At 21.1% G+C, this 16,547-nt stretch overlaps 2 protein-coding genes across 2 annotated transcripts in view; both read right to left on the reverse strand.

Annotated features, from left to right (window-relative positions):
* Positions 1–1,634: 1,634 nt before the first annotated feature.
* On the reverse strand, positions 1,635–4,684 carry BTBD9 (BTB (POZ) domain containing 9). Its single transcript, XM_011507181.1, has 10 exons — positions 4,313–4,684; positions 4,092–4,244; positions 3,820–4,009; positions 3,493–3,748; positions 3,240–3,372; positions 3,043–3,180; positions 2,834–2,964; positions 2,156–2,284; positions 1,906–2,095; positions 1,635–1,753 (listed from the first exon to the last, which is right to left on the reverse strand). Exons 1-10 carry the CDS (start codon positions 4,619–4,621, stop codon positions 1,700–1,702), a joined length of 1,683 nt encoding a protein of 560 aa, XP_011505483.1. The 5' UTR covers positions 4,622–4,684; the 3' UTR covers positions 1,635–1,699.
* Positions 4,685–9,715: 5,031 nt separating this feature from the next.
* Positions 9,716–16,547, reverse strand: part of ChAT (Choline acetyltransferase) — a 36,799-nt gene continuing 29,967 nt past the window's right edge. Inside the window, exons 7-11 of the mRNA XM_011507491.1 lie at positions 14,402–14,610; positions 13,040–13,162; positions 12,246–12,444; positions 11,414–11,614; positions 9,716–9,913 (exon numbers count right to left, since the gene is read on the reverse strand). Of these exons, the coding sequence (XP_011505793.1) occupies positions 9,716–9,913; positions 11,414–11,614; positions 12,246–12,444; positions 13,040–13,162; positions 14,402–14,610 (930 nt within the window). The remainder of the gene's footprint in view (positions 9,914–11,413; positions 11,615–12,245; positions 12,445–13,039; positions 13,163–14,401; positions 14,611–16,547) is intronic.

Below are 16,547 nucleotides of genomic sequence, written 5' to 3' on the forward strand. Positions count from 1 at the left end.
AAGTAAAGTAAACAATGCAAAAATGACAATAAAGATAAATTATTCATACATGGCTGTTACAGCAATCTTGCATATTTTATTTTTAAATATGAAAAGTTATGTAAAAAGTACAGTATACAGTATACCTTGAGTTTCATATTAATTAACCAATTTTATTTCTTAAACTTGAATTAAACATTCTAGTCCCCGTATACATATATTACGAAATAATTTCAAATAATATTTGTAAAATGTAAAATGTAAATCATATTTTATATTTACATAAATTTTCGTAAGTTTAATAATGTTTACCTTCAGAAGTAATTTTTCTATTTCTTTTTTAAAAATCATAGTATGTACGTGATACATAGTTATAATTTAACATATATTGTCTTATCAACATTGAATTATAAAATTTAAATAGTTTAATAGTTTAAAATAAAATAAATTTTAAACTATTGTAAAATAGTATCACATCACTATTTATTGATATAAATTATTTCATTCATATAAGTTAATAAAAATTGGTTGACTTTAGCAATTTCATTTTATATAATTAAGAGGTTAATTACATACTTGAATAAATAAACTTCAAATTATTTGGTATTGTGACATAATAGTAAAAATATATTTAATATAAAATTTTCTCAAATTTGTATTTTTCATAAAATTATTTTATGTAAATTATTATTAAACAATACATATTTTTTAAAGTATTTAAATATAAACAAAAATGTATTATTTTTTTGTAATCATACATTTTTTTGTAACATTAAAATATTATTTTAAATACATTTTTTAAATTATTTACGTTGGGTTTTTGAATTAACCATAAAAATGTAATTTTGAAACATATTAATATTTTTCTTAATAAGATTCCAATATTTACATAAATTATATGAACTAAAGAAAATAATTTCATGTTAGCAAACTCACAATTCTAAATGAATGCAAATATTGTGTAATTTAACATTTTTTTATCTATTCTGAACATTTTATTAAAACTATAACGTAATACAAATAAACATATTTTTAAATACATTTAAAGTACCGTTTAAAATAAATGTTTAAAAAACTGTTAATGTAAAAGACTTTAAACTATAATTACCAAAAATTTAAAAACTTATTTATACACTACAAATTTTTGTTGAAATCTGCTAGAAGATCTATATGAAATATTAGTATTAAATAATTAAAATAAAGTATTCTTCAATAATTTATTTTGATTTTATACTGTTTGAAATTTTCTATACTATACATTCGATTCCGATTCTTAATAAAATCAGTATATTATGAAATGTTAGTATTAAAGTTAGTATTAAAATAATGTATACTTTAATCATTTATTTTGTTTTGATACTGTTTAAAATTTCCTATACTATACATTAACTTCTGATTTATAATAACAACAGTATACCATTTATGTATTTCTTAATTGAATTTAAATAATTATAGTAAAAATCAGTTTATACTTAATTCAAACTAATAAGCTTAATAAATTTTCATATAGTTTGTCCATACATAAATCTATTTGTAATTAACTATAAAATGAATAAATTAAACTTTTCTAATACTCCCTATTTGCAGTTACTTATTTTCAAGATAATTTCTAATTCTCTCATTAATATAACTTACTTAATTTAACTCACTAATTATAATGGAACTAGACTTTCTGAGAAAAATTCATTTGGTAATAAGAACATTGAATGCTGAGATCTTGTTAATTAATCTCATTTTCTTGAGCAGGGCACTCAAAATGAACACAATGAAAAACCTAAAAATTACAAGTACATTTAAAAAATCAAGTACAGTTTAAAAATAAAACTCAGAATAATATGAAATAACTAAATTATAATTTAAATTATAATATAATTTAGAGTTGTAGTTAAAATTAGAATATATATGATACATTAAACATACACCTACACCATTAGCAGTATTGTTTGTTCCAATTATTTTTATAAATACAACAACACGAGGTGGACTAAAACGTAAAATTTGCCAAGATCGACAGGATTCCTTTGTTTTATCAACGATAAGTTCCCAATTTTTTAAATCACTAGAAACTTGAATGTAGTAAGAATAAGATCTATCATCGCAATCCCATAAAAGTAAACTGAAAATAATTGTTAATATAGTTTTTTAAATTATCTTTTGTTAATTAAAAATAATATACCGCATTGAATCAATCATATATGGTTGCCCAAGTTGTATTTGAATACAACCAGAATTAAGTTGATGACATGTATAACCACGTTCCCAATCATAATTTTGTAAATCTCCATTCAACAAGACATTACGTGATCTGTAATATAAATTAGAGTATGTGAAATTTGATTTTATATATTTTTAAATAATAGATCATAAATACGTCGAAAATTGAAGAAAATAAATAAATTTATTTATTAATATAAATGGCAAATAACATATAATTTTAATAATTGTATTAAAATATTTCTTGAATATTTTTGCAATATAATACATAGTACGATTATTTTAATTCTATTATAATTGATTTGGATACTTATATAAATGATTTGGATTTAATTGTAAAATTAAAAAATATATAATTAATTAATAATATGAATATTTATAGTCAGATACTGAAATTACGAAAAATATTTTTATTTAAATAAGATAATAATTTGGTATTATTATTATATCATCATTTTTCTCTACTAATATTTGAAAATGTGTTCTTATTAAATTCGGAATCAAGTAAATTTTATTTATAAGAATATAATAACAATGAAAGTAATTGAAGATATAATACTTAGTATATTATTTATATAATTTTACTGAAAAATATATAATAAAATAAAATACTATAAAATTAATAAAAATAATTGCTTACCTGCTAACACCTTCATTTACACAAGCACCCTGTTTCATTAGTGCTACATTTCGTGTTGGTATAATTATACCATTTGATAACTTTTCGCTGTGATGAATAAAATAAGCTTCGAAACGTACTAGGTGAAAAACCTATTTAATAATAAATATTCACTTAAGTTTATATATATATTATAGTACTTTTTATTCATACAATTATAAAATACCTACTTTGTTAACAGTATTATTTGTCCCAATAATACGTATATACAAAACAACTCGAGGTTCAAAGTATATATATTGCCAACTTCTACATAGATAATCAGAATGATCAATAACTTCCACCCAATTCTTTTTATCCACAGATACCTATGATTTAAATATGTAATTGTATAGTTATGTAAATAAAAACTCTATTATCAATCTACCTCAATATAATATGAATATGAGCGTGAATCTAGATCCCAAAGTAACATTTTCATATGATTTATTATGCACTGGTTACCGAATTTAATTAAAATACAATTGTCTGGAGGTCCATTTATTTGATGCCATGTGTATCTATAATAAATATACATACACATACACAAACATATATATATATATATATATATACATAAAAACTTATTTTATCTAATTTTAACAAGATAAAAGTAAAGAAAGTTTAAAATAATTATTAACCCTCGTTCCAAATCATATGATACACAATCTCCATCTAAGAGATAATGTCCTGCTTCTCCTTGTAATACTTCAGTATCTATACATGAACCAACAATGTCGACATCTGTCAATAACAATCCTCTATAATTTAAATGTAAATTTTTTGGCTCTAGATTAGCTGCAATTGCATCTAATATAGCATCAGAAGATACTAATGCTGTTGGCCGAACTATTTTTAGTAAATGTGAGATTGATATCAAATTTAGTCTAACTTGTTCTGTCGAATATTAATTAAATATGTATTGTATTATTTATATTTGAGGTATTAAGATAAGAAAATATTCTTACCTAAAATTTTATCAAATTCAACACCAGTATTTGCTTCAATCCATGATTGAACTGCTTGAAAAATTTCAATTTCTACAGCAAAAAAGGAATCCCTAGCCAAGAGATCAATAAGGGCGCAAGAACTTAATTGTAAAAAGCTTTTATGTTTTATAATCTTTGCAGCATCTTTGTCCATAAAACTATAACACACCTTAAATTTAAAAGTACATGGTCAGTCACAAATATCAATTATAATTTCTGTAATAAATTTTATAAATGTCAACTATAAATACCTTCATTAAATTTTCTAGCTGATATAACCGTGCAGCATCAAATATAATACAAACATTTTCTAGACTATGAATTTCTATTAAATAATCACAAATAGCTGATTCTAACTGTATGAAACTATATTGATGAACTAATCCCAAAATATCTAAAATAACCTTTAAAAAAAAATTTAATTATTCTTAATTATATATTAAATTATAATAGAATATTTCATTGTTCTTACCTCTTCTTTTTGATTAGATAAAGATATGTGACCAGTGTATATATACTTTAATAATTCTTTAAAGGCTGGTATTGTAGGTTCTTTTAATTCAATTTCGCTTTGAGTAGATTCTTTTAATCCACCGTAAAGTAGTGCACGAAAATATTGACTTCTGGCAGCTAATATAGCTTTGTGAACATCAAATCTTTGACCACTTACTATTAATGTTATATCTGAATAATCACCTGACAAATATAATGCACCGATATCCTTTGATAGATAATTTGTATGTTCTATTTCCCCAACAAAATTTGAATGACAGGAACTCATATTTTTTTAATACTCAATTTATCAAAGATTTTGCCTTATTCAATCATTATACATTTGGTATATGTAAAACTTGAACATGTAATTTATACTTGTAATAGTAATGAACGACTAAAAAGAAAATATAAATATATCATTACATATCTATATTTATATTAAAAAATAATATGAAAATTCATAAATATTACTAGTTTTACGATTAATTTTAAATTCCAAAGATAACTCGATATTAATATGTAAATACAATTTTACTTAACCTATACATTTCATTAATTATTATGTTTCACAATGGACAAGAATTAAAAAGATGAATAAGACAGTGAAAAAACAATTATTGATTTACATATAGTGTTGTGCTACATATTTTAAAGCAATTATCAACAAAATAGACGTCCTATATACATTTATTTAGTTACCTTCATAATTGATAATTAACATAACCAATATATTAATCACTTTAAAAATAATTTCATCGTTGCTTAACTCATTAAACTTAGATTTTTCATTATTGCCATAATATTGTTATAAAATCATGTATCAATTTCAGTTAAGAACGTTATATATTAACCATGAGAGATCGTATGGTCTTTCAGATATCGCGTAGCGACAACAAATCAACCTAAAAATGTCACTGCGCAGAATCCAAAAATTCACTAATCTCATTTTACAATTATAAAATCAAAATGATGACCTAAAATTTTATACAATTCTGTTTTGCGACTTGTAAACTATGTGTTTGTTGTAATATTATTTTTACTATTGCTGCTGTATTCCACTTATTTCTTCGATATTGACCTTGGAATTCTTTGAATTTGATATAAGATCAGGGATTTAAACATGGTATGAACGTTTTATTTATTGTTTTTTATTAATATAATTGATTTTCAAAAATTAAAAAGAAATTTAACTAAAAATGCATATATAATATAGTTATAATTATAATTATGTACACATGCTAAACAGTTTCATAAGCTGACATTCCCATGAAGATCCTTAAGCAACAATAATTTACACAATCCATTTAATTACCATTAGGATTAAAGTACATACAATATTAAAACAACTATAATTGAATAAAATAAACTAAATAATAAATATTTTACAGTTAATACCGTAATTAGTCTTTTAATATTACATAGTAATAGTAAATAATAAACTAGAATGTAAAACTTTAAATACCAATTAAACGCTATTTTTAATAAATAAATACAACGATACTCTTATCTTTATTTATAATACTATAATATTTTTATTCATATATAATAGAATTAAAGAAGTTTAATAATTATTTAAAAATATAACACAATTGAAGCGAATTTCTAACATTGGAACCACGTATATGAAATATAGAATTATATATGCATAAGAAAATAAAAGAATTGTAAAATTGTATGATAATTTTAAATAATAAATACTTTAATATGCTAAAAGGTAAGTTTAATTTTAAAATTATATTATTATTATTATTGTTATTTTTAAATTCATTATAACAAAATATTTTAAATGAATAGAAATTTATTTTTTGATAGTACATACAATAAAAAAAGAATATTTTTAAAATAACACTAAATAAAAATTTTGTTTTGCATTTATTAATTATCATAGTAGTCGGATTTTTTATTCAATGAAATATATATTTTAATTTTTTTATATACATATGTAATAAAAATGTATATATTAAATGTTATAATAGTCCTCAAATGTATATTTAGTATCATTATGAACATTTTTCATATTTTTATAATACCTTGATATATTCTATATTTATACCCGAATACTGAACATTATTAAATAATTACTTATATATTTTCACGTTATTTAAGTATTCATTTAAATATTTATGGATATTAATACTGCAATATAAGTTTTAGAATTACAATTTTTCTTATTTTGTAATTAATATTTATATATTCATTAACATCTCTTATTATTATATGTGAAATCAATCGATTGTATAACAATAATAATGCCAAAAGTCTAAGAAAAACTTAAAAATACTGTATCTATAATATCAAAATGGTTCTATTTATTATTTAAAACTCAAAGTTAATTCTTGCTATTATTTATTTTTTCCAGATAATAAGAATTATAAACTGTTTCAAAATACTAAGTGTCAATGTCCATAAAAAATTTGTTTACATATAAATTAGTATTAACGATTAATCATATTTACCATAATCAAAAAATCTTTAAATTATAATATTTTTATAGCATGTTAACTGAAAAATTAAAAAGTATTTATATATATTTATTTATTTATATCATTAATCATTAGAACTTTTTTTCAAACAAAAAGTTTAAAAAATAAAAAATGTTTTAATTTATAAAAGACTAAAAATAATAATAAAATTTTGAAATTATAATTTCATTATTTTGAAAAACTAAAAATATAAATATTAAAATATGCAAAATTTCTCTACAATTTAAAATTATATATATATATATTAATAATTTCTAGGGACTATATTATATTTACATATTTATTTAATGTTTTTAATATGAAATTTTGAATATATATTTATTGAAAATAAAATTTTAATAATTAGATAGACGTAAATTTGAAAAGAGATTAATAAAAATAAATTAATAAAATTAATAAAATTATTTTTTGGTACATAACATATTTTTTCAAAGAAAGTATAATAAATCGATCATTTTCACATTTTCATAAATTTTATACAATAGTTTAATCATTTTTTTTAAAAGCATGATTTTATTAAAATTATAAGAGTTTAGAAAATAATTTTTAATTTACATTATAATTAAAATGTATTTAATAGTAAAAAACATATACTTAATTTAGTTATATGTATCTTAGACATTTCAAAGTGTTTCAATTATTCAATAACTAAAAGAATTATTAAATTTTACTTATTTAATTATCAAAGTTTTTTAATAAAAAATATGTTTTATAGGAATATAAATAAACATATAAAGATTTATTTTAATTCATATTATAGTAAACTATTAAAAAAACAATAAATAATTTTATTTTATATGATATTACAAAATCTTGTATAACTTTTTACATGTAGATATTTTATCCATCCTTAATGAAGTTCCAGTGCATAAAGTATTTTAAATAATTCTTACAATTCCATATCTTAACCATTATTTACTTTAAACAAATTTTTTATATAAATTATTTTTTGCGTTATTCTATAAGTAACATTATATATAACATTAATAGTTTCGAAATTCATTTTTTTTATAAGACCATTTTTACTATCAACTACACAAATATTTTTGTAAATTAAGTGAAATCTATATGAATAAGTACTAGTTTGTGTTAATAAATCATTTCAAATTTCATTCATTTAATAAAAATAATAATTACTATCAATTGTGTTATATAAAATCTAAAAATTTATTAAAAAATACATAATAACATGCTTTTATTCTATAATTATGTTTTCGTGATTGCATACATTTAATAATTCAATGTTGTTAAAATTTGTTACACAAACACATTGTTATTTTGTTTAACAATTTTAGATAACTTAAATGATCGTTTAATCTATTTGGCTTGAGAATTAATTAAAACAAAATAATCATATAAAGTATGATTGAAAATTTAAATGCAAAATATTTAAATTAAATCAGAAAAAAATCTAGCGTTTCTTTTTATTGAAAATAGTTGTAAAACATTAAAGTAAAAATAATTTAATACTTCAGTTAAATTTTAATACAGTAACATTTTAGAATATCATGGAGTTATTTTTACAGATCAAGAAAAATTTTCCAAAAATTAATATATAACAAATTCATGAAAAATTTAATATACTCCAATCAAGTGATATTTAATATAAAAATATAAGTAATATTTAAAAATATGTTTATGTTTGATATTCAATTATTAATAAATGCTCGTTTATTAACTTACATAATCTCTTATATAATTTAGTTATGTTCCACTAAAAATTTTAATTTTCTAAATCCTTCACTGATTTAAACAGTAAAGAATTTATCATAAAATGAAGCTTTTAATTTGATATAAATATTTTGTAACAATTTTATATTTAAATATTATTAAATGTTATATCAATTATTAATATAAAACATATAAACTCGTATGTAGTCACATTCTATCATTGTAAATTAGAGTATTTATATTTGTAACAATGCCTGAAACATTAAAAAAAAGTGAATAATTATTTTCTATTAAAAAGCTTTACTATTTGATGATTAAGTATTAATATGGAAACAAGTTTATTAAAATTACAAATGTTTTATTAACAAATGTTTAATCTTTTCTATAAAATTATAAAGTAATATAAATCAACATTCAGCTCAACAAAAAATAACATTTTTTTATGTATATTAAAATAATTAATAGTTAACCAGTTTGGTTGCTTTACACAATATATTATTGAAACATAACATATTTTATTAACATCATGAATTAGAAAAGATACAATAAAATTGTGAAATTATCTAAGTCTGTTATAAAAATCACTTTTATGTAAAATAATCATAGATTAAGGTAGGCAGTAAATAATATTAAAAATCACAGTAGAACAGATCAGATATTAATTTATTGAATAACTATTGTTAATATTACAGGTACATTGTCTACTATACATATAACAAATACAATAAACTAATGTAGATTACAACGTTAAATTCTCTATAAGTAGTTCAATATAATTAACAGTATTTCATATAACTTCATATTTTAACAATACAATCAATTGCCGAATAATGCTTTACATACATAAAATAATACAATCAATAAATTTATAATTTTAATATAACTAATATTGTATCTTTTTAATATTATAACGAATTTCTCTTTTTATATGTAGAATAAAATATTTTGATTTTGCATACACATTTTTTGTATACAAATTACTTATTCTTAATTAAAGATCAACTTTAATATTATTAGATTACGTAAACCAGCACGTTCAACAATTATTTTTTAATACTTCATATATCTTTATTATTATATAATATTTCTTTCAATGATTCTTTGTCTTTTAATAAAATTATATCACTGTTTAATCATTAATATTTTTTCAGTCATTTTCTTATCAATTTCTTACAATTAGACCTATAACTTCGTGTAACTTCATTAATATATGCATATTCATAGAATTATTTAGAGAGCATCAGTGCCATATCTTGCAGGCTTTTTTCTAAAGTTTGAGCAAATTTCTTTGCACTAGTATTTTCATCACTGTGGAATGCAGAACATGAAAAAATAAAACCATTTTTTCTGACATTATAGCCACAACCGTACCCATCTGGGACAACTGGACCATAGCCGGCGATTACATCGTTTTTCGTTGTTATCTAAAATTAACATAATATAATTGTTAAATTTTACTTTTTGGTATATTAAATACTATTTTAGTTTCTATTCTAAAATTCTATTTTTAAATATTATAGAACATATCATAATATTCAGTAATATATTAATTTAATACTTTACTTAGATTATGTTCTGTAAAAATAAATTATAATTAGCTGAGACAACGAGAAACTTTAAAACCAAAAGTACTGACATAACTATAATTTTATTTTATTTTATATATCTATATATCATGTGTATTTTATAGTATGCACGGAAAAGGTAATTCTTATAATCTAGCTGATTTTTAAAGTATTTATAATGTGAAGGTGTTACCATAATACAGTAACTATAATACAGTACTAATATATATATTATTTTACTTTAATTTACTTTTATATATCAAATTTGGAGATTAACAAAGATCTTTTACAAAAACTTTGATACGTTTAATTTTCTAAATTTGTTTCTTTAATTTAAAATACAGCAAATTAGATGTGACTGTTATTCTTATATTAGTATTTTATATCAATTGTTTGAATTTTTTTATAATGTATAAAAGTTTGGAAATCAAATAATCTGGACCTTTTTAAGCTATGCAATTGTTTAGCTATTCGTCATTTTACTTACATATATCCCTTTCAACCTACCTAACAATAGAGCTCTACTTCATCTAGTAAGGAAGAGTCAACTTTTTATTTTTTATTATCTTTTATTCTAAACCATATATTGAATGCTATTAAAATAAAAATTTTAACAATAAAGCTAAATTTACTAACTCATACAACTATACAAACTGAAAACATACTTTTCTAAAAAATAACTAGCAAATCATTTCACCCATTTTCCTAGAAGAAACACATACAAATGTGACGGCATTCGCTTTATTAGAAAAAAAAATTGAATAAAGAAGTTCGATCAAATAGCAACAGAAACTGATCTCACACTAAAACAAGAACAATGTAAATCTTTAGTAATTTTCTTTAGCTAATATTTCATAACAAGAGATATAGTCATCAATAAGAGTATGAATATTTTATAAATAGTACTTTTACATATGCATTTCAAAAAAGAGCATAAAGATTGGCATTAAATTTTTAGTAATAAGTAGTAAGTAAAAAAATTGTTGTACTATTTATTGATGTATTGATTTACATAGCATTGCAGAGAAATTCATATAAATATAATGGATTTAGATTCAATTTTTTCATTCAATTTAACATTAGCCTGTGATATTAATCTATTCCAATTATGATATACTTAATTTTCTGTATTAAATAATTTGCTTTAAAACAAAAACTTTTTAAAATTGATTACATACATATAATCATATATAAAATATTTCTATTTGTATTGAATGTTTCTTGTACTTCCCGAAAATACTTCCTAAGAATTAATTAGTTTTTGTTTCACATATAATACAATAATTTAGTTAATCACAGCAAATAGAATCTTTAATAGGGATAAAAACAATAATGTTATCCTGCAGTCAAATTTCTAACCTGAGATGTAGAGAGTGCGAAGTGTTGGATAATTTTAAAAGCTTCGTCGTTGAAAATTTCTGGGATAGGTTCTCCATTTTCCAAAGCTGCATAACGCAAACCCATTAAATGATTATCAATTCCCTGACCTATTATATTATCTAACATTTCTTTTGTTTGTCTTTGAACGGCTTTGTTGAATAGTTCCTTAATTTTTTGATTCTGCAAACAAGGGGTACTTTGAACTTCAATTGTAAAATATTATCGTTTAAACAAAATAAAATTATTTAAAAAATAAGTTATATTCAATAACAAAAAGAAAAATTTTACGAAATGATTTTAAATGAGATTTTATGAATGAATTTTTAATCTACTATGATTTAATTAAACAATAAAAAAATATAAAAAGCTATATATAACATTTAATAAAAAAATACAATAATATACAGAATTAAATTGTATTAAAAATTAGAAATCAGAAATATATACCTCACTAATAATATGTATGTATATATATATAAAATGAAGATGAAACACAATAGAAAAAAATGTATATGTATCTAACATATATATTTATTTACGACATTTCGAGGAGAAGCTGTGAAACACATTAATTTTTGAAGGCAGAACAAAAATTATGAAACACAATGAAATATGTAAGAATATAGAATAGTAGTAATGATGAAAGCAAGATAACGAAATATAAATAAACGTAGAAAGATAACGTTTTGAAAACGAATTAAATGTGAAAGAAGGCTTTAACGACAAACAATAAAATGAAATGATAAAATATACGTGCATTGGACAAAACAATTGATTTTTTAATTAAAAGTTAATTATTATCTTCAGTTACACTGTAAATGGTGAACTGAACTTTTTTGGCGCCTTCCTCTTGCACAATACCACCTACGTGAGCTTGTGGGTCACCTTGACACATTGCCTTCACCCAAGCGAGAGCTTCTGGGCTCGCGGCTCTAATTACATCCACCCGACCCAGAGCAAATCTTCGAACGCTTGCGCTCTCATACGTCGACACCAGATGCTCATGAAGTCTAATAATGTAATCTACTATTTTTATCGAGGACAATGCCAGGTAATAAGAAATAATAAGCTATTTGTGCAATAAGACTACTCCAATGAAGCGTTTTTATAAGCCGCCTTTAATATTATTGCATGTAATTACACCAACTTTTCAATTATATAAATTCAAATTGCTTTAGTCATATTGATTTAACAACAAAATAAAAATGTAAATTTTTCGAAAAAAAGATTTTACATACTAGAATTTTATATATTCAAAGAAAAAATTTCTCTCAATTCTTTAAATTTTCTTTATAAACAAATAATATAAATGTTTTTTAAATAAATGAAAACATTAGTAATTCAATGCACAAAAAATATCCTCATCAAAACTTGATTATAGTATTTATACAAGATTTATAAATTTTTGTTGATAAAATTACATTTTTATATAAATTTTTTTGTAATTTTATAAACATGCACCATGCGCGTGTATGACCTCCGCACACACACACATATATATATATATATATATATATATAGTACTATTTATATTTATCATATAGTTACATATTCTATATGACAGAATTTTTCGAAAACATATACAATATTAATTATTGTACTTACCGAAAATAAGTTAGTTGTAATGCTAATTGGATGTACACATCTGGACTAATATTGCAACTTTTAATAAATTCCTTTGAATATTCATTGAACCATAAAATACATAAATCTAAATCTTCTACAAGCCTGAAAAATTGTTTTTTAATTAATATCGTTATTTTATTATTTATTGCTACCTATTACTTTATAAATGTAATGATTTTTTTTCTTAAGAACTTTAGTAAATTTTAACAAAAAAACTAGATGTTTACTGAGTAATATGAAATTGCCTGATTATACAAAATATTTATTAAACCTTTAGAACGTTTCACTTAATGTACACTAAAGACAACAGATTTGTCGATATTAATTAAGATGTTAATTAATAATATGAGACTATTAATAAAAAATGCAATTGAATTATTGATTTGATAGAGCAGAAAATAAAATTGTAGTAAACAACTTTTATTTGCTTAGTTAATGTAACTTTTTAAGCATTTCGAAAAAGTATAATATTTCAACTTCTTCAAAATACTCTTTTATTTCATTTTACAAATGACTGTTTCCATTTATTCAAATATTCATATTCTGAAGATGTTGATGAAAGGTTAAATTTAGTTATTCATAATATATTAAATTTATAATTGTAATAATATTTCAATTAAATAGTATTTTTTCATCAAATGAGATTTTTTAAGTTGTATTACTTTTTGTCTTTATTTCGTATTGTAATCCGAATATCACATAAAATCAAATTAATAATATAGATTCGTTTATTTTTAATATATAATATTAAATGATGTTCAATCAACAAGACTATAGAGATAAGAAATCTATGTGAATTATAGTATAATTTACTATTTTTATTAAATATGAACAAATGTAGCATAAAATATATCAATGACTTTTTCTTAATTATTTCATTTATTCAATTGACATTCTAATAATATTACTTATCTATTGTTGATTTTATTGAAATATTTCTAGATACATAACTTTATTTAGACATATAGAATCTTTTGTATTATTTTAATAATACTACTAAGTAAATTTAAAATTAATATTTGTTTCGTTTTTAAAAACTATCATAATTTACCATAGATTTATTTTAAATTTGATATGTAATTCTCAAATAATATTTATAAAAGATGTTTATAATTTAGATGTTTATAGTAATTTTTTATAATATTCTATAATATTTGATTAATTTAAAATATACAAAAATTTAATACATACGAAAATGTCATTCAATTATCACAATTTTGTTTATTTTTTAATTTTGTTTAAAAGGATTTTAATAGTTATTTTAATTATTATTTTTATATATAATTTTTAATGATTAGGAAAAAATTGTTTAGACTGTTCTGAATAAGAGAAGATTCTTACATATCGATTGAGCTCATAGCTTCTAATATGTCCTTGCAACTTTGTTCAGATAAACACCATTCAAGTTTCTCTGGTTCCGTTAAATAAGAACGAAGAATATTCTCTGATGATGGTAGGGCGTTGACAGTTTCCGTTAGTTCCTCGAAGATTCTAAATATTGCCGGAGCTTCACCACCTGAATGCTCGTACATAAGAGCCCACAAGCCATCCTACAAAGACAAATTTTTTTTAAACATATACAAAATTATGTTTTGGATTTAAAAAAACAATTTAAAATGAGTTCACTGTATCTGCTTTTATTATTAATTATATTTTAAACATTTCTTAGTATATTAAAATTTAAAATTAATAATACTTTAATAAAGTAGATAGATTTTTAATGAATATTATTCTTGGTAATTCAAACATTTTTTTCTAATAATATTCATGATTACAAACATATTTAAAATACATTTTTAAATATCTTAAATAATTTTTTGAATAATATAATAAAATATTTGAATAATATAGGATTACTTTTATTATCTTAAACACAGCTAAAATTTTCAAATTTTTATTTAATTATATTTTAATAGATATATCAAGTGTGAGAAATGAATTAATGAGTTATGCAATGTATTTGTGCCGAACACACTAGACCCAGTATTATGTTCCCCTTCTCTGACTGTTAAATCGACGCACCATACGCAATTCGAGCTCTTCACCCTTTCTATTCTGATACCCTCTTAAAGAGAAAGATTTTGTTTCATTCTATAAAAAGTATCGCACAAATTCTCTTTTCAGATTCTCTTCTAGACTGAGCGTTATTTTTTTATGCATTTCTCTACTATTTATCTGTAGCATTACATTTGAGCGAATCTTCCTCCCTTCAATAAGTTTAGGCACGTTTTTCTGTTACATTGAGGCGTGTATATTCTCCCAACTTTTTCGAATAAAGTTAAGTTGAACGGTATATATGAGTATAGCAAGTCCTACCAAATTAAACCGATCATTTAAAATTAAGCATAATTAATAATATTGTGTTCCATTAGACCTGCACAATGAGTTTGCTTTAAAATGTGCGTTTCATTTGTATCTGCACAATTAGTTATAAAGAATACCCAAGAGTAAGAATTATATAATTATGTATAGAAATTTTTCATTTATACAAAATTTGTCAATGAAAAATATGAAAACCGAAACCTCGTCTTTGTTTATTATTTAAAAAAATAATAGCTACTATACCCTCCTATTTTAATTTTCTCAAGAGCTATTTAGACTATGTAAATATAGTTTAATTGTTACATGAACAATGCTAATTTCTATTAAATCAATTAAACTGTTGCAAAATAATTTTAAATAAGTTCTTCTATTTTTGTATTTAGTAAAACATTAAATAATTTCGACTTTATACTAAATCAGTTTAATATAAAATATAAAAATTAACAAAAATAATATTAATAATATAAATTTTCAAATTTTTTTTATAATACTATATGCTAAGAAAGGTAAATAAATTTTTAAATTATAAATATTTGTTATTATAAATTCAAATGACAAACAAAAAGAGAAAATTAAAATAAATTTGATAATATTAGATCCATTATTTATTTATTTTCATTTTATACCGCTTTCCAAATATATTAAAATTTTTAATATAGATCGTAAACTTGTATAAAAATTATATTTTTTCAGAAATTATATTTTTTCAATGTTTATAAAACCACATTTATAGTTATTCAAATAGTTAATGAAATTTATGTAAAACTTTTAAATAATGTTGATAATTCGAAATTTATATAAAAATTGTTATTGTTTTCAATTTGATGCATATGACGATGACAAATAAAATCACTACTTACAAAAAATCGATATATTTGTTAGGACAGAAATATTAAAAAAAAATTATGAGTTTCGTAAAATCAATTGTTATGAAAAGAAATAATCAATTGTACGGGTTAATATATCAATAACCTGATACAAATCTTACATTTAATATAAAATGAGACAAAGAAAATGATAGTTTTCTGGAGTACCAAATACAAATTTCTATCATAATTTTTAAAACTATGTGGCGACGAACACCTTAAGCTCAAAAAATATTGAATACTATTTTCCTTTGCATACGCATAAATTCTCGCTCTCTCTCTCTCTCTCTCTCTCTCTC

The sequence above is a fragment of the Ceratosolen solmsi genome, unplaced genomic scaffold (genome assembly GCF_000503995.2).
Source record: "Ceratosolen solmsi marchali unplaced genomic scaffold, CerSol_1.0 scaffold6, whole genome shotgun sequence".
Classification (NCBI taxonomy): Eukaryota; Metazoa; Arthropoda; class Insecta; order Hymenoptera; family Agaonidae; genus Ceratosolen; species Ceratosolen solmsi.